The sequence below is a fragment of the Plecotus auritus genome, assembly GCF_963455305.1.
Source record: "Plecotus auritus genome assembly, chromosome: 8".
Taxonomy (NCBI): domain Eukaryota; kingdom Metazoa; phylum Chordata; class Mammalia; order Chiroptera; family Vespertilionidae; genus Plecotus; species Plecotus auritus.
Window position 1 is genome coordinate 25,246,067 of NC_137782.1, and position 22,959 is coordinate 25,269,025.

General features: G+C 50.0%; 2 protein-coding genes across 3 annotated transcripts in view; both read left to right on the plus strand.

Annotated features, from left to right (window-relative positions):
• Window positions 1-21,608, plus strand: part of L3MBTL1 (L3MBTL histone methyl-lysine binding protein 1) — a 59,685-nt gene extending 38,077 nt beyond the window's left edge. The window contains exons 22-35 of one of the 2 annotated variants that reach the window (XM_080683139.1): window positions 4,210-4,406; window positions 5,573-5,638; window positions 6,142-6,191; window positions 6,715-6,772; window positions 6,957-7,040; window positions 7,878-8,009; window positions 9,050-9,162; window positions 9,428-9,464; window positions 10,499-10,585; window positions 12,060-12,155; window positions 13,626-13,781; window positions 16,034-16,123; window positions 19,257-19,456; window positions 21,227-21,608. In XM_080683139.1, coding sequence (XP_080539265.1) covers window positions 4,210-4,406; window positions 5,573-5,638; window positions 6,142-6,191; window positions 6,715-6,772; window positions 6,957-7,002 — 417 coding nt within the window. In that variant the 3' untranslated portion in view covers window positions 7,003-7,040; window positions 7,878-8,009; window positions 9,050-9,162; ... (5 more) ...; window positions 19,257-19,456; window positions 21,227-21,608. Of the gene's footprint in view, window positions 1-4,209; window positions 4,407-5,572; window positions 5,639-6,141; window positions 6,192-6,714; window positions 6,773-6,956; window positions 7,041-7,703; window positions 7,762-7,877; window positions 8,010-9,049; window positions 9,163-9,427; window positions 9,465-10,498; window positions 10,586-12,059; window positions 12,156-13,625; window positions 13,782-16,033; window positions 16,124-19,256; window positions 19,457-21,226 lie in introns of those variants that run through there. The other variant, XM_080683138.1, reaches the window with a different exon arrangement.
• Window positions 7,890-21,253, plus strand: SGK2 (serum/glucocorticoid regulated kinase 2; the record flags this gene model as incomplete). Its single annotated transcript, XM_080683771.1, has 8 exons — window positions 7,890-8,009; window positions 9,050-9,162; window positions 9,428-9,464; window positions 10,499-10,585; window positions 12,060-12,155; window positions 13,626-13,781; window positions 16,034-16,123; window positions 21,227-21,253. The coding sequence occupies 8 exons, from the start codon at window positions 7,890-7,892 to the stop codon at window positions 21,251-21,253; spliced, it is 726 nt and encodes a 241-aa protein (XP_080539897.1).
• Window positions 21,609-22,959: the final 1,351 nt, after the last annotated feature.

Sequence of the window (22,959 nt, forward strand, 5' to 3'; positions counted from 1 at the left end):
AAGTGGAGAGGGAGTAGTGGGACTGGCTTTGTAGAGCGACCAACCATCCTGGTTTGCCCAGGACCGTACTGGTTTTAGCACTGAAATCCCACATCCTGGGAAACCTGCAAGTCGCAGACAAACCAGGACAAGCGGTCACCAGGAGTCAGAAGAGGCCTGAGAGACCCCTGTGAGGTTAGGAAGGCAGCTCTGCGGGAGAGCATTCTAGGCAGAGGAAGTGTGAGGGGCAGGAGGCCAGGGACACGCTGTGTGTCTGAGGAACAGCCAGAAAGCCAGAGAGGCTGGCGTGTCGTGAGAGGAGAGCATGGAAACGGGTGGGCAGGGAGGCAGAAGCCGGGTCGGGGGAATCTCATAGACCAGCGTGAAGACTTTGGATTTTGATCTTCCAAGTGATGGGAAGTCACTGGAGTTTTGAGCAACAAAGTCACATGATCTGATTTACATTTTTAAAGAGTCACTCTGGCTTTTGGTGGGAGTTTGTACTGGGTAAAGATAGAAACAGAGAATCAGCCCTAGATGGTTTGGCTCAGTGGATAGAGCATCGGCCGGTAGACCGAAGGGTCCCGGGTTCGATTCCGGTCAAGGGCATGTACCTTGGTTGCAGGCTCCTCCCCGGCCCGGCCCCGGGTCAGGGCGCGTGCAGGAGCAACCAATCGATGTGTTTCTCACACATCAATGTTTCTCTCTGTGTTTCCCTCTCTCTTCCATCCTCTCTAAAAATCACTGGAAAAATATCCCCAGGTGAGGATCAACAACCAAAAATAAAAAATTAAAAAAAAAACAACTTAAAAAAAGAAAAGAAATAGAGAATCGGTAGGGCAGCTATGGCAGTGATCCACACAAGGTGGTTGCAGCACTGGGTTTCTGGATGCACTCGGAGGTTCGAGCCTCGTGGGATTTCTTGGAGGAGTGGAGGTGGGGTAAGGTGCCAGCTTTCTAGAATGAATTCCAAGTTGCCGGCTTGAACTTTTGAGTTGGTCGTAGTGCCAGGGAAGAGTGGAAGGAAAGTGAGTCAAGACTTGTTTCACATGCGTTGAGTCTGAGGTGCCTCTGGACACCTAACCCGTGAAGGGTTGAGGAAGCAGTTAGCTATTTCAATCCAGAATTCAGGAGAGAATCAGAACCAGGGAGATACGTTTGGGAATTATTGAGTACACTGGGTACTCGAAGCCGTGAAAGTGCTTGAGCTCAACTCGGAACAAGTGTAGACAGAGGTCCAAGGGCTGAGCCCTGGGACTGGCCAGTGTGCAGTGGTTCTCAACCTTCCTAATGCCGCGACCCTTTAACACAGTTCCTCACGTTGTGGTGACCCCCAACCATAAAGTTATTTTTTTTTATATAATTACATTTATACCCCATCCTATCTTTCATACTATTGATGTAATATGTGTTTTTTTTTAATGTAATTTATTGATTTTTTACAGAGAGGAAGGGAGAGGGATGGAGAGAAACATCGATGAGAGAGAAACATCGATCAGCTGCCTTCTGCACACCCCCTACTGGGGATGTGCCCGCAACCAAGGTACATGCCCTTGACCGGAATCGAACCTGGGACCTTTCAGTCCTCAGGCCGATGCTCTATCCACTGAGCCAAACCGGTTAGGGCCATAAAGTTATTTTTGTTGCTACTTCATAGCTGTAATTTTGCTACTGTTATGAATCGTAATGTAAATATCTGTGTTTTCTGATGGTCTTAGGTGACCCACAGGTTGAGAACCACCAGCAGGGTCGCCTAAGACCATCGGAAAACACAGATATTTACATTACGATTCATAACAGTAGCAAAATTACAGCTATGAAGTAGCAACAAAAATAACTTTATGGTTGGGGGCCACCACAACGTGAGGAACTGTATTAAAGGGTCGCGGCATTAGAAAGGTTTGAGAACCACTGGTTTAAGGCCATGGTCGGCAAACTGCGGCTGGCGAGCCACATGCAGCTCTTTGGCCCCTTGAGTGTGGCTCTTCCACAAAATACCACGGCCTGGACGAGTCTGTTTTGAAGAAGTGGCATTAGAAGAAGTTTAAGTTTAAAAAAGTTGGCTCTCAAAAGAAACTTCAATCGTTGTACTGTTGATATTTGGCTCTGTTGACTAATGAGTTTGCCGACCACTGGTGTAAGGTAAAAAGAGGAGGCGAATCCGGCCGAAGAAATGGAGGAAGAGCAGTCAGTGAGGTAGGTGGGACCCAGCAGCTCCTGAAGCCAAGCGGGAGCAGTGGGTGTATCAGATCCTCCTGAGAAGCTGAGCGAGAGGAGGATGGAGGATCCATCATTGGCCCTGGCACACGGAAGCCACTGTTTCAGTGCTGTATTGGGGTGAAAGCCTCTTTGTAATGGGTTCAAGAGAGAATGGAAAAAGGCATAGAGACTGAGTCCAGACAGTTCTTCCCAGGAGTTGAACTGAAGCCCTGACCGGTTTGGCTTAGTGGATGGAGCGTTGGCCTGCAGACTGAAGGGTCCCAGGTTCGATTCCGGTCAAGGGCATGTACCTTGGTTGTGGGCACATACCCAGTGGGGAGTGTGCAGGAGGCAGCTGATCGATGTTTCTCTCTCATCGATGTTTCTAACTCTCTATCCCTCTACCTTCCTCTCTGTAAAAAATCAATAAAATATATATATTTTTAAAAAGGAGTTGAACTGAAAAGGGGAACAGCGAAATGGACAGCACCTGGATGGGGATGTGAGGTCAAAAGGGAGCTATTACAGCCGGCAATATTCCAAAGCTCCTTGTGGTGGAACATTTAGGTTATTATCTTCACTGCCATCAATTTCCTGTTCTAAACAGTGCTGCTGAATGAAGGGCCAATCAGGAGCTTGTTATTGAAAAGAAATGTCCTTGTTCTGCTACGTGTTTTGTCAACATGACACCCTGCCCATCTGTGTATTGGTTCAACATTTCTATTTTGTTGGAAGATGGTAGGCTCTGATGCTGTTCACTTGGGTTTTCTTGGCTGACACCTCCAGCGCCCTGCTCTCAGAGCCCACAGAGAACCCCTGGGGCCACTAGGCTCGGGTCCGTCCCTGACCAACCCCCTTGGCCCCAGCCCCATAAATCCCTTCACTGTGGTGAATTGCAGAGGTCTGGGTGTGGCATGTGGTAGCCACACAGAAAGTTCCAGAAGAACAGGGGCTGTGTCAGGCCGTGTCAACTCCTGCGTCCCCTAGAACATCCCCCATGAGCTCCGGGGGAGAGGAGAGACCCATGGGTACCTAATTATCACACCAGGGAACAAGAACTTCGTGAGCCAAGTGCTGGCTGGAACCATGTTTCCTGCCTCTTACATAGTTGCCGATCAGCAACTATGGGAACAGTGGGTGTGTCAGAGCAGTGGGCCAATCAGCCCTATCCTGGGGACTGCAGGCCAGAGTCCTGGAGGGGCCAGCAGGGAAAGGCCCCAATGGCCAAGGACTTGGCATTCAAAGACCAAGGCCAGCTGGATGAGCCAGACACCTGGGCTCCAGGTTCCTCTCAGGTTCTTGGGCGGGGTGGGGGGGGAGGGGGGGTGGAGACAAAGGGCTCTCAGCTGCCATGGTGGAGGTCCTGGGACCTCATCTTCAGTCCCAGATGGTTTACATCAGGCCTCGGTATACCGCAGGGAGTATGTCTTACAGACAGGCACCTACACACACACACACACACGAGATTTACCAACCTGCACCAATGTGAATACAGACACACAATAACCTACATACACACATGCAGTTACACTGTCATGCACATGTATCAATAGACACCTATACTCATCTGCAGACTCACACATGTAGACACCCACATGCAACTCACATGCATACACACAAGTACATTAACACATAGATATACACTGACATGTTGACACACTGCACAGAGGCTCCCTGAGGCACACACACATGCACACTGAGAACATACAGTCAGAGTTGCACAGACACACAGAAAAATCATACAAACAAGGTCACCATGCCACACACTCATACAGAGCACAGGCAGCCATCTACATGGACTCAAACACTGACACAATACTTTGCCATACAGGGACACACAGACACACCACACAGACACACAGGCTGAAGCACATCTTTACATGAAACACCTGCACACGCACACACACATGCTGACCCACACCCACATGTTCTAACAAGCCCGGAGTCTCCAGGGCTCTCCTGCAGCTGTTACCCACCCCCAGGGGGAGCCGATGTCCCCGAGGGAACAGAGGTTTCCCATCCCATCTTTAGCTCTGCTGGGTCCTGCATGACATCAACAGCCCCCTTGGTGCCGATGCTGCTGGGAGTTCCGAGCTGGGGCCAGGCCGGCGCCAGGCACAGACACTTCAACCCTTGTTGGGAGAACAGAGAGAGGCTGTCTTGTCCATTGCCCATCCTCCGGCTCCAACTGCTGGTTCTCTCAAAGGCCTCTCCTCAGGCCGGTGCAGGTATGTGGGGCCGGGGAGGCCAGGGCCTGGCAGAGGGGCCATCAGAGTCAGCGCAGGAGAGGGTGTGGCAGCATCACAGAAGCATCGGACTGGGGCACAGGCTGTACTCCCTATGGGTAGTTCTGCAACTCGCTTTCTCAGGGCTCCACAGAGCTGGGGGACTCCCTCCCTTCCCCTGTGGTCACTTTCTCAGCTCCCAAGAAGGTCACGGCGGGGCGGGGCGGGGGTGGTTGCCAGGTGCCCCCTTGTAAGGATGGGCAGTGTCTACCCAGAGAGGCCAGGCTGCAGCCCGGGCCCCACAAAGAACCAAGGCTGTGGTCTTGGGATGCACAGTACCCGGCAGTTCCCGCAAGCAACTGGGATGTCAGATGAGATATCAGCTGTTGGCCTTGACCTTCCAAGCAGGGGTGGGGCTGTGGGGCCCTGGACATCCTGAGTCAGGGCCTAGATATGCTAGCCTCCTCCAGCCTGCAGGGTGGGGCAGGGAAGACACGGTGCTCCCTCCTTTCCCTGGGCCTAGACCAGCTGATCCGTTTAATCTCAACTAGACACTGGCCAATCTGGGGTCTCTCCATGGCGTCAGTCCAAGGCCCCAGGGCAGCGCCCTTTCAGGGGCATTAGGCAGAAGTCCTTGTGACAGGGAGATAGCACAGGGCCTGTGCTGGGACTCTCTACAGGAATTCAGGGTTACAACATGCTTGTATGGGAGCCTGGGGAGCCCAGCCTGCCCATCACAAGCTGTGTGATCCCAGTAAGTCCCTTTCTAGGCCTCAGGCTTCCCACCTGTGAAATGCAGGGGAGGGTGCAAACTTTTATGCTCTGCCAGAGTCCTTCCAGGCCTAGCCATCCTGGACTTCTGGAGCTGCCCTGGCTCACAGGGATCTTGCTACCTTGGCTGTCCTTGAAAAAGACTCAGCCTGGAGGAGCCACCCTAACCATTCTCCTTCCTTCCATCCTGAGATGTTTGATTGGAGCGGCTGGGTCCAGTGGGTATCCTTTCCTGTCCCAGGCAGGGGTTGCTGGCCTCTGGGGTAGGAGAAACTCAGGCTATGGCAGGAGCATGGACGGGGCTGGGGAGGGGTGGTGAGGGCAGCGGTGCTTGAAGCTCTAGGTGAAGCTAACTCCCCAACCAGCTCTCTCAGGCCTGCTTCTCCTTGTGCCCGCAGCACCCACCCTGTCACTGTTACAGAATGGACTCTAGTGCCAGCCCCGCCGGGACTTCCAGTCCACAGGTGAGTGGGTCTTGGTTCCCCTGCCCACCAGCAGGGGGCTCACTTCCTTACATGGCTCAGGAAATCTATGCCAGCACCCGCCAGGAAGGTGGGTCATCCCAGACAGGACTGGGGGGTCGACAGGGGTCACTCTGAGCTCACAGAAGTGAGCCATTTGCAGGATAAATAGAGAAGAGACTTGGACAAAGGCTTCAAGAAGTAAATGGGGTGGGAAAATCATGGGATTGGCCCCAAGGAACAGCCTGTAAGTCCTTGGACAGCGCTCTCTGGGCCTCAGTTTTCCCACCCGCACAACTGGCATGACAGCAGCCCCCCCCCCCAGGTGGTTGTGAGAAGCAGATGCGATGGGGGGTGGGGGAGTTGGGTGGGGAGGAGGGTAGGAAGAAGGAAGGAAGGAAGCAGGTAGCCTAGTAGAATGGATCAGGGCCTGGGGCCCAGAGAAAAGGGAGCCAAGGAGTAGGAACCTGATGATATTAATCTCTTCTTTCTGTAAATGTTTTTAGCCTTCAAGGGCCAATGGGAACATCAACCTGGGGCCTTCAGCCAACCCAAAGTGAGTTCTGGTCTCTAAGGCAACTTTCCTCCCTGGCTCCCCTCAGGCCTGGCTCCCCTAGCCTTGGGAGTAAAATCCAAGTTCTCTGGTCTACCTTCAAGACCCTCTGTGACCTGGGCCCAGGACCACCTCCCAGCTTTACCTCCCTTGAGTTCCCCTGCCTCTGCCCATGCTGAGCCCTGGGCCTGGAATGCACCCCAAAGTCCGCATTATTAGCAGCTCCCTGCCCTTCAGGCCCTTCTCAGGCTTTGAGCCGGCTGCCTCACCTCTACGCAGTTGTGTCTGGGTTTCTCCCCACTTAACCTGTTGTTTACCTGATCGTGAGATCTCCAGGTGCAGGGCCAGTCTTACAAGCCCCTCTTGGCTGGGAGAACATGTCATTCTTCAGTGGTGAGGAGGCTGGGCTGTAGGAAAGGTCCCTGTATTCCCCCCCTTCAAAGTGAAAAAGAAGTCTGGACCTGATCTCAGGATGGAGTTTCACAATCTTGCAAATGCTGACCTGTGCTCTTCCCTCTTCCCCCAGTGCCCGGCCCACTGACTTCGACTTTCTCAAAGTCATTGGCAAAGGCAACTATGGGAAGGTGAGTAATACGGTGAAGGTGGGAAGCCTAGGTCTCCCCTTCTCCAGCCTCCTCCACCCTGTGCCTATCGCCTGCATGTGCAAAGAGGGCGCTCACAACCTGCAGATCCAAGGATGCAGGGCCAGAGCTGGGACCATCAGAGGAGTGGTCACCTGTGGGACCGTGCATTTCTGCTTCCGTTCAGGTCCTCCTGGCCAAGCGCAAGTCCGACGGGATGTTCTATGCAGTGAAGGTGCTGCAGAAAAAGTTCATCTTAAAGAATAAAGAGGTACCAGAGCTCAGGCATAAGCATTTCCTCTCCTATTCCTCGGCTCCCAGGCTCGGGTGGCTTCCCCAGATGGGTCCCAACTGTGAAGGGTCCATGGGCTGAGTGCAGAGGGGGTCTTAGCAGGGGGCCAGGTGGTGCCCGGATACTTACCATTCTCAAGGAAGGCAGGCCAACCATGTCAGCCACAGGCTGCAGGAGGAGTCAGTCCCAGCCCCGTGCCTCCCTCCGATGAAATTTGGGCCCCACAGTGAACAGTCCTTTGCCCTGCCTGGGTGCCTGCCACCCCATCTGTGCAGAGTGGGATCACCCCTCCTACTCTCCAAAGGCCCTTCCAGCCACAGCCATCCTGGAGTTCCAGATGTTTAGCTGATTCAAGTCTCTTTACTGGTAACTCCAACCCCAGTCGGAGAGAGCAGGCCCATAGAGGGTTAGATATAAAATCAGAGGGAGAGGGAATTAACGTTAACAAGGACATTATGAGGGTGGGTAGGGGAGGTCTTCCTGAGGGAGGTGGCCTTGCAGCTGGCCTTGAAGGTAGGGTTCTATGGTCTGAAAAGAGGGTGCCCAGGCAGGGGAAACAGCATGAGCAAAGGGAAAGATGTGGCCTCATGTATGCAGTAATCATATATTCTTTGTTTATCACCCCTGATCTGGGGGCTGCAGCTGCACCCATGTGAACTGACTGGGGATGAGACTGCCCACCCAGACCTCTGAATACTAGGCAAGGAGCTGGGCCTGGCAATAAGGAGCCGCAGTGGAGGTCTGCGGAAGGGCGTGGGAGCCCCACCAGCGAGCGGTGGGCTGTAACACGGCCGGCCCTTGTCTGTGACCCCACAGCAGAACCACATCATGGCGGAGCGCAATGTGCTTCTGAAGAACGTGCGGCACCCCTTCCTCGTGGGCCTGCGCTACTCCTTCCAGACCCCCGAGAAGCTCTACTTTGTCCTGGACTATGTCAATGGAGGAGAGGTGGGTAGGGCTGCAGGGGGCTCCCCTGGGCCAGCTCTTAGCTGGGAGCTGTTCATCCTACATACCCGCTATGTACCAGGTTCTGGAATGATCTCACATTATCCATACAACAGACCCATTTTGTAGGGGAGGAAATGAGGCTCAGGAGCTAATCACTTGCTCAAGGCCACCAGCCCATACCTGGCAGAGCCAGGACTGGAATGTGGATCTGTGTTGACTTCCCCCTGCAAAGCTGCCTGACTCACCTGGGAAGGTCAATGTTACAGGAGCTCTGTGGTCAAGGTTTGCAATGCCCCCGTTTTACAACAGAGGCCACTGGTGGGGGTGGCCTGTCACTGTGGTAAATGGAGACCTGAGGCCCCCTGGTGACCTAGCAGCACAGCTGCATGAGCTGAGTTCCCTTCTGGCTCTTAGTGAGGCCCCCTCAGTGACCCCAGATTTAAGCTCTATGACCTCATGCCTTTGGCCTGATGCTGAGAGGGAAGTTTTTGTCCTGCATCCCTAAGTCCCCTGATGGAGTTGGAAGGTTTTCCATGCTAGCAAAACACACCAAAGCAATTGGCCCACAGGCCGATCTATCCTGGGCTGAGGAAGGACATGGGACTTGACCATGATAATCTTATCACCTGGGTTGGAGGAAAAACCTATCTTTGAACCACCCAGTTTCAAATCCCAGCTCTGCCAATTGCAAGCTATGTGACCTTGGCAAGTCACCTGACTGCTCTGGCCCGTCCCAGATTCCTCTTAGGTGAAACTAGCATCATCTTTGATACCTTGAAGACGGTCATTAGGATTAAATAAGAGAGGTGAAAGGTTCTGGCTTGGAGCTTGGAACATAGTAGGTGCTCAATCCATGTGAATTAATCTCTCCTGCTGACCCTATGGACACCCACAACTGCTCTATGGGGTGGGGGCAGATATGCCCTTTGTTGTCTGAGTACATTGCTGTTCAGAGAGGGGTGACTTGGGCCGTTGCCCCCTTGCACTCCAGCAGCTGGAGCCCCCCCAGGAAACCCTCTCACAGTGTCCTCCTCCTCCAGCTCTTCTTCCACCTGCAGCGGGAGCGCAGGTTCCTGGAGCCCCGGGCCCGGTTCTACGCCGCCGAGGTGGCCAGTGCCATTGGCTACCTGCACTCCCTCAACATCATCTACAGGTGAGGCCTGCCTGTGGCTCAGGGGTTGTGTGGGCCCCTAAATCCTGATGAAATGCCGGTGAACTGGTCCTTTGTCTGAGGAGAATGCCCCAGCGGGGTAGAGTGGGAGCCTCCTCCTTTCTAGGATCAAGTGCCCATCCGCCCTGGACTTCCCTGGACACCTCTGTGAGCCTCCATGAATAGTCCTCCTGCCAGGCCCCCAGGTCCTCAGCTGTCCTCACTCAGTGGCTGAGCCGTCACAGCGTGCTTTTCTCATTTTATGCAGGGACCTGAAACCAGAGAACATTCTCTTGGACTGCCAGGTTTGTGCGTGTATATGCACGTGTGTGTATGTGCATGGTTGCACATGAATGTTGTGTACCCACATGTCTGTGTATGGGTGTGCATGCATTGGGTAGAGATACATTCAAATATATGTGTGCACATACTCATACATGTGTACATCTGTATATATGTGCATCATGTGCACACAAGACCATGTATATATGTACATGTGTGTGCACATGTGTATTCAGGAGGTTTATAGAGGGCAGAGGTGGGGCCAGGTGAAGGCTTGTGGATTATGTGGCCTCCATGTCTTAGATTGGGTTCCCTGGAAACAGACCCTGAGATGAAGCATTGGTTGCAGGTTATCAGGGAATACTCTCAAGAGATCTACCTTTGAGGGGGTGAAAGGCAGGACTGGGCAGAGGAGGAAGCTCGCCTCCTCCTTGTGGTTGGAAGTGAGGCCTCAGATGATCTTATAGGGCAGAGGGGACCCAAGATGGAATGGCTCTTTGGAACTGTTCCAAACTGAGACAAGTAGGCTGGGCATTTGTGCCCCTGCATCGGTCAGTCATTGGGTGGGATTGCCCCTAGGGAGGGGCATAACTTTGAGTGAGGGCAGTGTCTCAGCACGGGTGGGGGATGGGCATGACAGCTCCCAAAGGGGAGATGTGGGCAGAGTCCCGCAGTATCCACTCACTCCACGACCTCCACCAGCCACCCACCTGCCCAGCTGCACAAGGTGTGGCTGCTTTCTGGGCCCCAGTCCTCTGTCAAGGGACTTCTGTCACCAGGCCTCTCCAGCCAGGACATTCTAGAGCTGCCAGTGTAACAGGGCATGGGTCTGAGTCTGTGATGAGCTGGGCAGACAGTGGAATGCCATCTCCCCACCTTGCCCCCTGTGCAGCTCCCAGTCCAGAAGCCCTGGGTCGCTGAGTAAAACCTCAGCCTGTGTAGGGGCATCAGACCCCAGAGGTGCTGCCCTGGGGGGTGGGCATTAGGCATTGGGGTTAGGCCTGGCCAAACCATTATCTTAGACCACCCTCCTGTCCCTGACTTCCCTCCTCTGCAGGGACACGTGGTCCTGACAGATTTTGGCCTCTGCAAGGAAGGCGTAGAGCCGGAGGAGACCACATCCACATTCTGTGGCACCCCTGAGGTAAGCTAAAACTCCAAAGAGAAGGCAGGCTGAGTGGTTGAGGCTCGAGCTCCTGATTAGAGGCGATAGGTTATAGCTAAAGGGGCTCACTCCTTCCACCCAAGCACTTCTCCTGAGCTGCTTGTGCACTCAGCCTTGGTTTCCTCATCTGCATAATGGGGGCATCAGCTCTGGGGGCTGCTGGGACCCCGCCAGCTGCTGATGACTCTGTCACAGTGATGTCCAACAGAAATAGAAACAGAAATGCAAACTATGTAGGCAATTAAAATTTCCAGCAGCCATGTTTAAAAAGTAAAAAACAAACAAGTGAAATTAATTTTAATAATACATTTAAATTAACCCAATATGTACACTGAGTGGCCAGATTATTATGATCTCTGAATGCATAATAATCTGGCCACTCAGAGTGTGTGTGTGTGTGTGTGTGTGTGTGTGTGTGTGTGTGTGTGTGTATTAGAGACTGGTGCATGAATTCGTGCATGGGTGGGATCCAGCCAGCCTGGCCATGGGGAGGGGACATGGGCGGTTAGCCGGCTTGCCTGCTGGTCGAACTCCTGGTCAAGGGAACAATTTGCATATTAGCCTTTTATTATATAGGATATACACTGAGTGGCCAGATTATTATGCGTTCAGAGATCATAATAATCTGGCCACTCAGTGTATATAAAATATTGTCATTTCAACATACCATCAATATAAAATTGTTGAGATATTTTATTCTTTTTTTCTAAATCTTTGAAATCAGTGTGTATTCTATACTGATGGGCCATCTCAGCCACATTGTAAGTGTCTGGTAGCCACATGTGGACAGTGGCTGTGGTACTGGACAGCACTGTCCTACAGGGTGAAATCCATGTGCAACAGGAGGGCCTAGCCTGACAATTAAGATCAGGGCTGCAAGTGTGAAGGAAGCCCTTTATTTCTGCCCGCTTTCAGGCACAAAGAGCCCGGGGGGTTAAAATGTATGTGTCTCAGCAGTAATTCACACATGTCTGTCTCTCCAGCCAAGGTCTCCATGCAGCCTTGGGGTTCAAACCTTCCCTTAAACTCCAGACAGAGGGGTAACTAGTTGCTTGGACAGATGTCTGGGTGGGGTTGTGGGGCTGAGGCTGTAGGACTGGGAAACTAGTCCAACCTGGCATGGGGCAGCACTTTAGCTGCTCCATTTTTCTCCCTATGTTTGAAAGTCCGGGTTTCAGATCTCAGCTGGGCCTCCTCAGTTTGGTTTAGGGTAGCCGGTGGACAGAGACTTCTCTGAGCAGGAGCCATTGTCTGTGTTTGTGTGTGGCAGGGTGTCTGCTGGACAGAGCTGGCCTCCCAAAGCCTGACAGCCCAGCAGGGGATATGGCTTGTGTAGGAGACATGTGGCCCCAACATGTCACCTCTTCCACGATCCTTTTCTCCAAGTGCCTTGTTTACGGATGGGGAGACCGAGGCTGAGGGTCTTTCAGATAAGTGTGTTTCCCCTCAACAGTACTTGGCTCCAGAAGTGCTTCGTAAAGAGCCTTATGATCGGGCGGTGGACTGGTGGTGTCTGGGCGCGGTCCTCTATGAGATGCTGCATGGCCTGGTGAGTGGGGTGTAGCTGTCTGCTAGGGACATCTGGCTCTGGGGAGAGATGGGGGTGGGTCTCCCTTACGTCACCTGCTCAGGCTCCTCAAGGAACTGGACAGGCCACTCCAAGCTAAAAAAGATTGTGCCAGCCGAAACCGGTTTGGCTCAGTGGATAGAGCGTCAGCCTGCGGACTGAAGGGTCCCAGGTTCGATTCTGGTCAAGGGCATGTACCTTGGTTGCGGGCACATCCCCAGTAGGAGGTGTGCAGGAGGCAGCTGATCGATGTTTCTCTCTCATCGATGTTTTTAACTCTCTATCCCTCTCCCTTCTTCTCTGTAAAAAATCAATAAAATATATTTAAAATAAATAAATAAAAAAGATTACGCCAGCCCTGGCCATTTTGACTGAATTGTTAGAGCATCAGCCTGCGGACCGAAGGGTCTCAGTTTGATTCCTGGTCAAGGGAACATACCTGGGTTGCAGATTTGATCCCCACTCCGAAGGCAACCAATCAACGTGTCTCTCTCACACTGATGTCCCCCCCCCTTCTCTCCCTCTCTCCCCGTCCCCCTCTTTTCTTCCCTTCCTGTCTCCCTCCTCCCCTCCCTTCCCTTTTCTCTAAAAAAAGAAAGAAATTAATGGAAAAAATATACTCAGGTGAGGATAAAAAAGAAAATGACACCAAAGTGAATATTACAAGGATTATATGTAGTTTTTCAATACTGTCAGTTCAGCACTTTATAATACACTGTCTTTTATGTTACTCCTCTTGTGCCTCAAAACAGCCTTTGGAGGGTGGCTGCAGGAAATGGAATTGTTCTTAATTTAATTAATAAAAAGGGAAACTGAGGCCCAGAAAGGTCACAGTGCTGGTAGGTTGTGGGACCAGCCCGGGACCCAATCCTAGGCTGCCTGCTTGGATGGAGGCAATGCAGAGCCGCCCCAGGCCAGGCTTCACTCTGGGGCAGCTTCGTGGATATGAAGGAGCAGGCTCCGTGAAGTCTGGAGAAGGAAGAGCTGGCAGAGGAGTTGGGAGGAAGAGCATCAGGAAAGCTGGGCTCTGGATATGGTTGGGGCCTGGCTCTCTTCCTAGCTATGCCACAGGCTTTAATCTCTTTGAGCCTTGTCTTCTCATCTGAACAATTACTACCTGTCTCTAAGGATGGTTGCGAGGCTGGGATGAAATGATGAAGGGGAGAGCGTGAACTTTGCGAAGTACAAAGTTGGTGCACAAGCCAGATTAAGAGAGGTGGGATAGGGGATGCTCCAGGAGGTCCACAAGTCTTACACCCATGAAGAGAGACGCCTCAGCCTTCCCAGCAGCCCTCTCCACTGTGCTAGATGCCCAGAGGTCTCTCTGTCCCTCTCCTGTCTGCCCTGTGAGCCATTGTACAAGGCATGGTGACCCAGCTTTGCTCCAAGTCTCCCTGAGACCTGTGTCCAATTTGAACATGGATGATCCTGCAGCTCTCTCCCTCTCTCCAGCCACCCTTCTACAGCCGAGACATATCCCAGATGTATGAGAACATTCTGCACCAGCCACTACAGATCCCTGTGGGCCGGACGGTGGCTGCCTGTGACCTCCTGCAAGCTCTTCTCCACAAGGACCAGAGGCAGCGGCTGGGCTCCAAAGCTGACTTTGTAGGTGACTTGCCAGAGGCGCCCTGGCCCCTTCCTGCAGAGGCAGCTCAGAAGCACAGTGACAGGCATCCAGCTGTCTGTAAAACCAAGCACTACTAATTCGTTCATTTGGATATTCACAGCTGCTGCTGCTTGATTACTCCCTTCAGTCTAGTTCTATTCAACCAATATTTACTGAGCACCTACTATGCACCAGACATTGAACTAGATGCTAGGGATTCAATAGACTGGGGCTCTGCCCTTAAGTTTTTTTGGGGAGAGGGCAGACAACAAACAACTACTACAGAGTATGACAAGTATCTACACCAATAAAAGAGAACGATGCAAATTGACCATACCTTCGCAACATCCACCAGCCAATCAGGAGTGACTATGCAAATTAACCCAAGAAAGATGGTGGGTTAATTTGCATACACAGGTGAGCGGCCGGGGGCATTCTGCACTGCCCCAGCCGCTCAGGGCCTCTGGGCAGCGTGGGAAGGTGGGAAGGCGGCTCTGGCTGGAGCAAAGGCGGTGCCGGCAGCCAGGGGAAGGAAGGCCCATTCTTGCATGAATCTTTGTGCATCAGGCCTCTAGTCAGGAAATAAATGAGCAATGAGCTAAGATAGAAAATAATGAGAGGGGGTGAATTCACACTGCTTTGGTCAGGGAGGGCCTCTCTGAGGAGAGGACAATGAAGATGAGACTTGAAGGAAGAGAAGGAACCACTCATGCAGAGCTGGGAGGAGGCATCCCAGACACAGAGCAGCATGTGCAAAAGTCCTGTGGTGGGAACGAGGAGGAGAGTGAGTGATATGCTTTAGGGTATTTTGAGCAGGGGTGCGGTAGGACCCAATTTAAGTTTTAATAAATTCCTCTGGCTTCTGTGCAGAGTGGACTGGACTGGCTTTTCATGAATATCTGAGCACTTCCTCCTTGCCACTGCCAAAGCTAGGCACTCAGGAATAGAGATCAATAAGTCGCAGTCCATTCCCTGAACAAGTTTATTATGTTTTTTACTAAAGTAGCATTTAAAAAATAATCTTACATTCTCTACGCAACCAAAGACCATTTGGATTTATAAAAGGAAGACCACACTACTCTCCTCCCTAGAACTTTGTTTTCTCTTCCAGCATCGTGGTTGAGATGCATGGCCTAGGAGACAGGCTACTGGGTTCAGATCCCTCCTCCACCACTTACACTCAACTTCTGTGAGCCTCAGTTTCCCCATCTGTAACAACAGCACCTAGCTTGAAGCTGCTACAAAAGTCAAATGGATTAAGATATGCAGAGCACTTAGGCTAATGATTAGCACATAGTAAGTGCTTTTTAAGTGTTTTTACAGACAGCCCTACATGTCAGATACTGTGAAGTGTAACAACATTCAGGGCGTTTGCCTACCCATCCCTGGACAGCTTAAAGAATGTGACTTTGATGAAGATTGGTCCACTCCTTCCAGGTGGAAATTTGCATCTTAAAAAATATGTATGATGTAAAAAAATAAGATATACATTCACATAGATCAAAATTCAAAGAATATTCAGAAAAAGTCTCTCCAGCTACCCAGTTCCTTAATTTAGAGGCAACCAGTGCTACCAATTTTTTGGGTATCTTGGATATTTTGGATCTGGCTTTTTAACAAGCCCACAGTATTCTGATACAGTGGCTGGAGAATCATTCTTTGAGAAACACGGATAGAGAGGGGGTCCTGCTGGGACAGGAGAAAGTTGGTACTGACATTGGTTTGGAGGAAAGAAGTGGTGAAACATGCCCAAGGCTGAGTCCTAAATTCTGGATCTCTGGGAACCTGCAGCTTTTCTTGGGGATTTCCTTTCTAAACCTTTCACAGCGAATTCACTTGTCTATTTCTCTGGTTTGCATTCTGAAAGAGTCAAAATGCACTAAGGCAGAGTGGGGCGGGGTCCCCAAGATTCCCTGGGAACCCAGAGGGCAGGTTCTGCTGCCTTGTTCAATGTCATACCTTCAAAGCCTACTGGTGCTGGCACAGAGTAGGTATTCATTAAATAGATGTGGAATAAACAGATGCCATAGGGGAAAGGGGTTGGGTTCCTGGTGATCCAGAAAGGGAGTGTCTGGCTGCAGAATGCTTGCTCTATTATCCCAGGAAAACAGAGGTACAAGTTACTTTCTCAGCAAGGGTTTTAGGGCTTGACAGCCAGCTGCCAATAGAATTGGAGCTCAGGGCCATGTGGGGTGGGGAGGGAAGAACCCATGGAGAGGGCTGCTTCTGATCAGCACCTTTTTTTCTGCAGACTGAGATCAAGAACCACGTATTCTTCAGCCCCATAAACTGGGATGACTTGTACCACAAAAGGCTGACCCCACCCTTCAATCCAAACGTGGTAAGAGGTCACCGTGTTCCAGACTCTAGCTTGCTAGGGCTGGGGGCAGTTTGGAAGGTCTCTGGGCCAACTCTCTACAGATGGAAGAACCAAGGGTCCAGGAGGCTCCATGATTTGTCCAAGGCCACATAGTAAGTTAGAGGCAGAAACTGGTCTAGAACCCAAAAGTCCTGACTGCCAGTTCAGCTCTGTGTGATGAGCCATGCTTCTGCACCTTTATTTATAGCACCAGTAACTCTCATTGCACAGGCCTTCACAGTTTTTAAATGCTCTGTGTCATGTAGCACACCCAGAGGGGGAAAAGCCCTGAAAGACATTTCCCCGAAACCATAGCTGGCATGTTTCCTTCCAGTCATTTTTCTGTGTGTGTGTGTGTGTGTGTGTGTGTGTGTGTGTGTGTGTTCACATAGGTCATATTTTATATATACATATACTTCTCCTCCATACCCCCTTTTCTTTGCTAAAAACTATGCCATTATTTCCCCAAATCATATAAAACTTTATAAGGACCATTTTAAGTGGCTCATACTATTTCAACCCCATGCTGGTGATATAATTTATTCAACTAGGCTCCTAATGGTGAACTTTAGGTTGTTACAATTTTTATTTATCACAATGTACTGATGAACATCTTTAAGTGTCTATCGTTGTCCAGAATTCTGATTATTTCCTTGTGATGGATTCCAGATGGGGAGTGACCAGGTCAAAGACTGTGAATGTTTCTAGGTTCTCCATTCATACTGCCCTCGCTGTGTGTTAGGGAGGGCAATCTATTTCTGACCAGTAGAGGCTGCGGGAGAATTCTCATCTTACTCTCTGCAGCATGTGAGGTTGCTTTTAACTTTGCAAATATGTTAAGTATAAAATGGCATCTAGCATTGTTTTAACTTGTATTTCTTTGATTTACAGTGAAGGTGGTTAGTTTTTAAATGTTAATTAGCAATGCTAGTATGAAAAAAAGGGACCCCATTTGAGGTGGACACTGGAGTTCTCTTGTCCACCTCTAAGGGTCAAGCAATGTCAAATCCCCTTCATCCAAGCAGTCGGCACACCTCAACACTGCCAGTGTTACTATTGACATCTTTCCTTTGGTGATTTACCTGTTCGCGAATGTGTCTTTGAGCGTCAGATTCCTGACATCAGTTGTCATATAGGGTACACTCAGTCCAGGAACCTGAAAAGTTTCTTTATCTGGGGACATTTAAATAGAGTTTGAGGATAATTTGGACATACACCCTGGAGAGAGAATAATATGCAAAATACTAGGCAGGGAGGTAATATAATACAATACGTGAACTTTAGAGTGTGACATAGTGGGGGTGGATTCCTGGCTCTGTCACCTATCACTTGTGAGACTTTGAATAAGTTTTTGTTTTTTAATTAATCCTCACCTGAGGATATTTTCTCCATTGATATTTTTAGAGAGAGTAGAAGGGGGTAAGGGGAGAGAGAGAGAGAGATAGAAATATCAATGTGAGAGAGACACATGGATTGGTTGCCTCCTGTTCATGCCCTGACAGAGGCCAGGGATAGAACCTTCAACAGAGGTACGTGCCCTTGACTGGGAATTGGACCCACGACCCTTTGGTGCGTGGCCAATGCTCTAAACACTGAACCATGAAGGCCAGGGCTTGAATAAGTTTCTTTAGCCTCAATGTCCTCGTTCATTAAACAAACAAACAAACAAACAAGAAAACAGAAAATACCTGCCTTGTCTAGGGCCACACAGCATAAAAGGGCCAGGATTCACATTCTGGTCTTGGAATGCTAAGTCCTGAGCTAGTACCACTGTGTCCTGTGGCCTTTTTGAGAAGCTGGGAGCTATGGTCTCTTTGGTTCTACAGGCTAAGGCTTGCATGCTAGAGTGGATCTACAGACATTTCTACTTGCTCACCTGCTTACTTCACAAAACCCAGGTGGCTCAGTCTTCTCCACAGACTATGCCTCCTCCACAGAGAGGTTGTATTGGTTAGCTCTTGCTGTGTAACAAGCTACCCACTAACTATGGGGCTTAAAACAATTTTTTATTTCATTCTGATTCTATGGGCTGGTTGGGTAGTTTCTTTGGCCTGGGCCAGGCCAGCTGACTCTACTGGGCTCTCATGTTAGCAGTCAACTAGCAGGTCAGCTGACAGTTGATGATCTAGGCTTGCCTCACTCACATGCCTGGCAGTTGGCTGGCAGCTGGGGCAACTGGGTTCTCCTTTATGAGGCCTCTCAGACTCCAGCACGATGGCCTGGGCTTGATCACATGGCCTTTAGGGTTCCAAATGCAGCAAGAGAGAACTCCCAGTGTGTATTTTTCAAGCCTCTGATTGCATCCCATTTGGTAACGTCCCATTGGCCTAAGCAAGTCACATGGCTAACTCATATTAAAGGGATGGGGAAAGAGACTCCACCTCTGGATGGGGATGGAGAATTTGTGACCATTTTTACAATGTCCCTCACAGGTCTTCCCACAAAACAGCTAAAGCAGCCCAGTCACTCTCTACTATATTACCCTAAGTTATATTTTTTATAAGATCTATCAACACCCAAAATTATGTTTGTGTAGATGCTTATTATTCATCCTCCTACCCTCTGCATAATATAATCTCTGTGAAAGCAGGGGCCCACTCTATTTTGTTCTCCTGTATTCCCAGGGCCATGAACATGCCTGGTGGGCATTCAGTAAGTACATGTTGACTAGACTTGTCTTAGGGTTATTGTGTAGCAGGCAGGGAGGGTGCTGGGGGTTAGAGGAATTGATAAGTGGTTACTGGACCTCATGGAATAAAATAACTAATGTAGCCCAGACAATGTTGCTCAGTGGTTGAGCACTGACTCATGAACCAGAAGGTCATGGTTTAATTCCCTGTCAGGGCACATGCCTGGATTGTGGGCTCGATCCCCAATAGGAGTATGCAGGAGGCAGCCTATCTGATGTTTTTCTCTCTCTCTCCCTAAAATCAATAAAGACATATTTAAAAAAATAGAAAAACTAATGTAAATGCATGGGTGACTGGGTGACAGTTAAGTAGGGGTATCCAGAAGGCACTCAGAGGGGAGGCCTAACATCCCTTTCAGGGTTTGTGGGTTCCTTTGGCAGCTCTGACCTCAGTGTTCCCTTCTCATCGCTGGCATTTATTCACAGGCAGGACCTGCTGACTTGAAACACTTTGACCCAGAGTTCACTCAGGAAGCCGTGTCAAAGTCCATTGGCTGCACTCCCGACACTGTGGCCAGCAGCTCCGGGGCCTCAAGTGCATTCCTGGGGTTTTCCTATGTGCCAGAGGATGATGCAGTCTTGGATTGCTAGAAGACAAGTACCTGTGAAACCATTGAAGACAGCTGGTACCTGTGAGCACTTACCTTCAGCTGCTAGGAACAGAGCCTCAAAGTACCAATGGCTTAAACAAGATGATTTTTTTCCAGCACATAAAGAATTATTAGGTGGTCCAGGAATGGGACAACAGGTCATCAGATATTCAGAGGCTTTCTGTATTTTGCTCTGCCATCCTTGGCAAATGGCTTCAATATCAGTTGCTAGGTTATCATAAGGTGGTTACTGGTGGTCTAGCCATTGCTTTTGTGTTCTGGGAAGGGGAAAAAAGGAGGGAAGAAGACAAGAGCAGAAGGACACTTTTACAGAATTTCCCCGAAGCGCAACCAATGACTTCTGCTCATTAGTCACCCAAGCCTACCTATAATGGAGGTTGGGATATGTGACTTAGTCACTGGCACATTATCATGCCTAATAACACACTGAGGAGGGGGAAACATTGCATAGGTAACCAGAAGGCCTCTTGATGTTTAGATTTTGATTTCAACGTATAAAATGACAGAGTCGTGACAAGCATTTAGGGTATCACCCAACATCCTCTCATTTTCCTGTGTTGATGATCTCTCTTTGTTGTGGGTAGTATTAGACACTTGTTATTAGGTTTGCCCACTTGGCATCTGAACCCCTTCCTATAATCAGGGAATCTCCTACTTTGAGTCTGGATGAGGGGCCATAACCTCCATTTACAGTGGCTGAGTCTAGATAGTGACTTTTGCAGCTTCCCTTGCAGCTCCGGCCAGGCGTGTGGCCCAGGGATACTTGTGCCAGATTTTGACTCAAAGAAGGGACCGGAGCTCTCTTTCATGTGGTAGCTGTGGTGACAGCACCCACAAAACTGAGTTCCTGGTGTAGAAGTGGTAACAATGTAAATTGTAGCAGTTGGAACTCAGTGGCAGCAGCTGCAATTTCTTCGTATCATTCTGAGATGTCATTCCTGTCATTCCTGGGAAGCTTTGAGTCTTGATCTCTAGCTTTCCAATAATCTTGAGAGCTTCTGATCCTCTTAACACTCTTTTTTTGGCTTAATTGGCCCAAATCAGATTCAGAACAGCAGCCTACGCTGAACTAGTTTCTGTGCTAGACTCTTTCAAGTCTATTATCAGTTTTTATCCAAATAACCTCAAGGTAGGAACTATTACTGTCCCCTTTTACCAAGGAAGAAACAGGGTCAGAGTTGTTCCCTACCTGGTCACATAGTTATTAAGGGTCTGAGCTGGGACTTAGAGCCATAGTTAGTAAGGGTCTGAGCTGGGACTAAGTCCCAGCTCAGACCCTTACTAACTATGTGAGCGGAGGGGAGAGCAAGAGAACCCTCCGCGGAGGGGAGGGGAGAGCAAGAGAACCCTCCGCTCTTTCGGCTCCGTGGGCCGGATAGAACAGCCTAACGGGCCGGATCCGGCCCGCGGGCCGTAGTTTGCCCACGGCTGGTCTAAGGCCATGGGGAGCCCAGGCCTTGGACAGGGCCGGAGGCTGGTGTAGGCTTGGTGACCAGAGCTTCCCAGCCACTTAGGGAGCTCCATGTATTCAAGATTAGTCATTTCTCAAGGTAATTCTGGACAGAACCTGAGCACATAACCTCATGAATTCAGAACACCCTGCACTTGTAGAATGGATCATGCTGCTTTCAGTGGAAAGGGGTTTCCTTTTCTCAAACCTGTGATTCATCACCTCCTTCTGGGTGGTATTATTAGCTTTTTTGGTTTGTGGGAAACATCAGTGTGTGCTGTGATTTTTATTGCCTTTTCCTCTTCAGTTCCACTCTCTGCCTTCCATTTTTCCAGAGTAGTCCCCGGCCCCAGGAACTATAGGGGATGAAGTGGAAGACCATGGAAAACACACCAATGACACTGGCACTGGAGACCAAAGCTGGGTCAGCAAGAGCTGTTGTCACCCTTTGGACTGCACTGAGAATTCTGAAACACTCTGATTTGATTTCCATCTTAATAGTGTCTGTTAACTGACAAATGTGGAACATGAGGGAGGGGCCCAAATTCCCCCAACTCCCCAAAGCAAAATTCAAGATTATAATTGTCTGAAATGTGCTAGTACTGCCAAAAGTACACAATCTGCTATGGATTAGGAAACCCATAATGACTCTTTCTGTTCTAAGACTATAAGATCATAAAAATTTCAGAATGGAAAATAAAAATGAAGAAAAACTATGATATTGATCATGCTATGCCTATGTTTATTGAGCACATTTTGAGTGTTACATGCATTATCTGCAATCCTCACAGTAAGCCAGCACTTAGAAATTAAACCTCCCTTTATAAATAAGAAACATTTGCTCAGAGAGATTAAGCAACTTGCCCAGGGTCACCCAGCTGGTACAAGGCACAGCCAGGAATTAAACTTGGTGGCAGCTGATTCTAAGACCTTTGCTCTTTCCACAACTTTCAACAGTGGAAGAAGTGCTCTGGACAGGTACTCTTTCGTTCTAGCAAACACTGACTCTACATCAAGCAGAAGGATACCAACACTCAAGGGGCACAGCCTACTCTCTCTACAGAGGAAACACCTTGCTTCCATTTGTATCCCTCACTGAAGACTGTATTCACCCAATTTTGCACCAAAATACAGCATCCCAGGAAGAGAATTCCGAATCACCCTCCTCCACTTTTTAACTTTGCAATGACAGTAGTTGTGAAAAGGCAGCAAGAGTTTTAAGATCCCTGCACTCCTACCACTCTGTACAGGTTGGAGATTCTAACAAACATAAATTCAAATAGAAACTGTCTGAAGTCTGCTTTCATTGGGTTGAGCCCGCGAGGTGGTGGCACGGCACCGAGGTCCACACGTCCAGAGCGCTCCCCTGGGGAGCAGGGTGGCCCTGTTTACTGGCACCTGCTTTCTCTTTCTCAGGGCGATGGCTCTTCCGCATAAGCAGCTCCTGCCCGGAACGCTCTTCCCAGCCCTCGCCTTAATGGATATCACTCTTCTTTCATATCGCTGCTCATCGGGGGCGCCTTTCGACCCAGCTCCGGCCCCTCGCTGCTCCCTTAAGACAGTTTATATTTTCACTTTTTTTTAAAGATTTGACCAGGTCTAACTCCTCGCTGGCAGACGCCGAGACGGCGGGTTCATCGCCATAACCTGGGCCTGGAACTGTGGTGCTCAGCGTAGCAGGACAAATCAAAGAGAAAGAACTATCTCACGTCACCCTTCTCACCACTGAACCCTCCTTGGGGAAGTCGTCCCTGACCTCCCTAGGAGCCAAACCCCAAGCGCATCACGCTGCAAGTCCCACGCACGCAGCTCCCGGCGACGCGGCGCCATCCCCAGGTCTCAGCTACTAAGCCCCACCCCCTACCCCTTGGCGCCTGCGCTCTGGGGATCAAGTCTGGGGCGTTGCTCATCCGCACCCCGGACCGGAAGTCTTCACTATTCTTCATTCTCGGGGGTCGAGCGAAGTTCAGGCCCTTGGGACCTACCATTTTTACCAGTATTTAATAATACTTGATGCTAAAGACACAATTAAATCGGTTTATCTTTGGCCTAAAATCAATCCACGTTC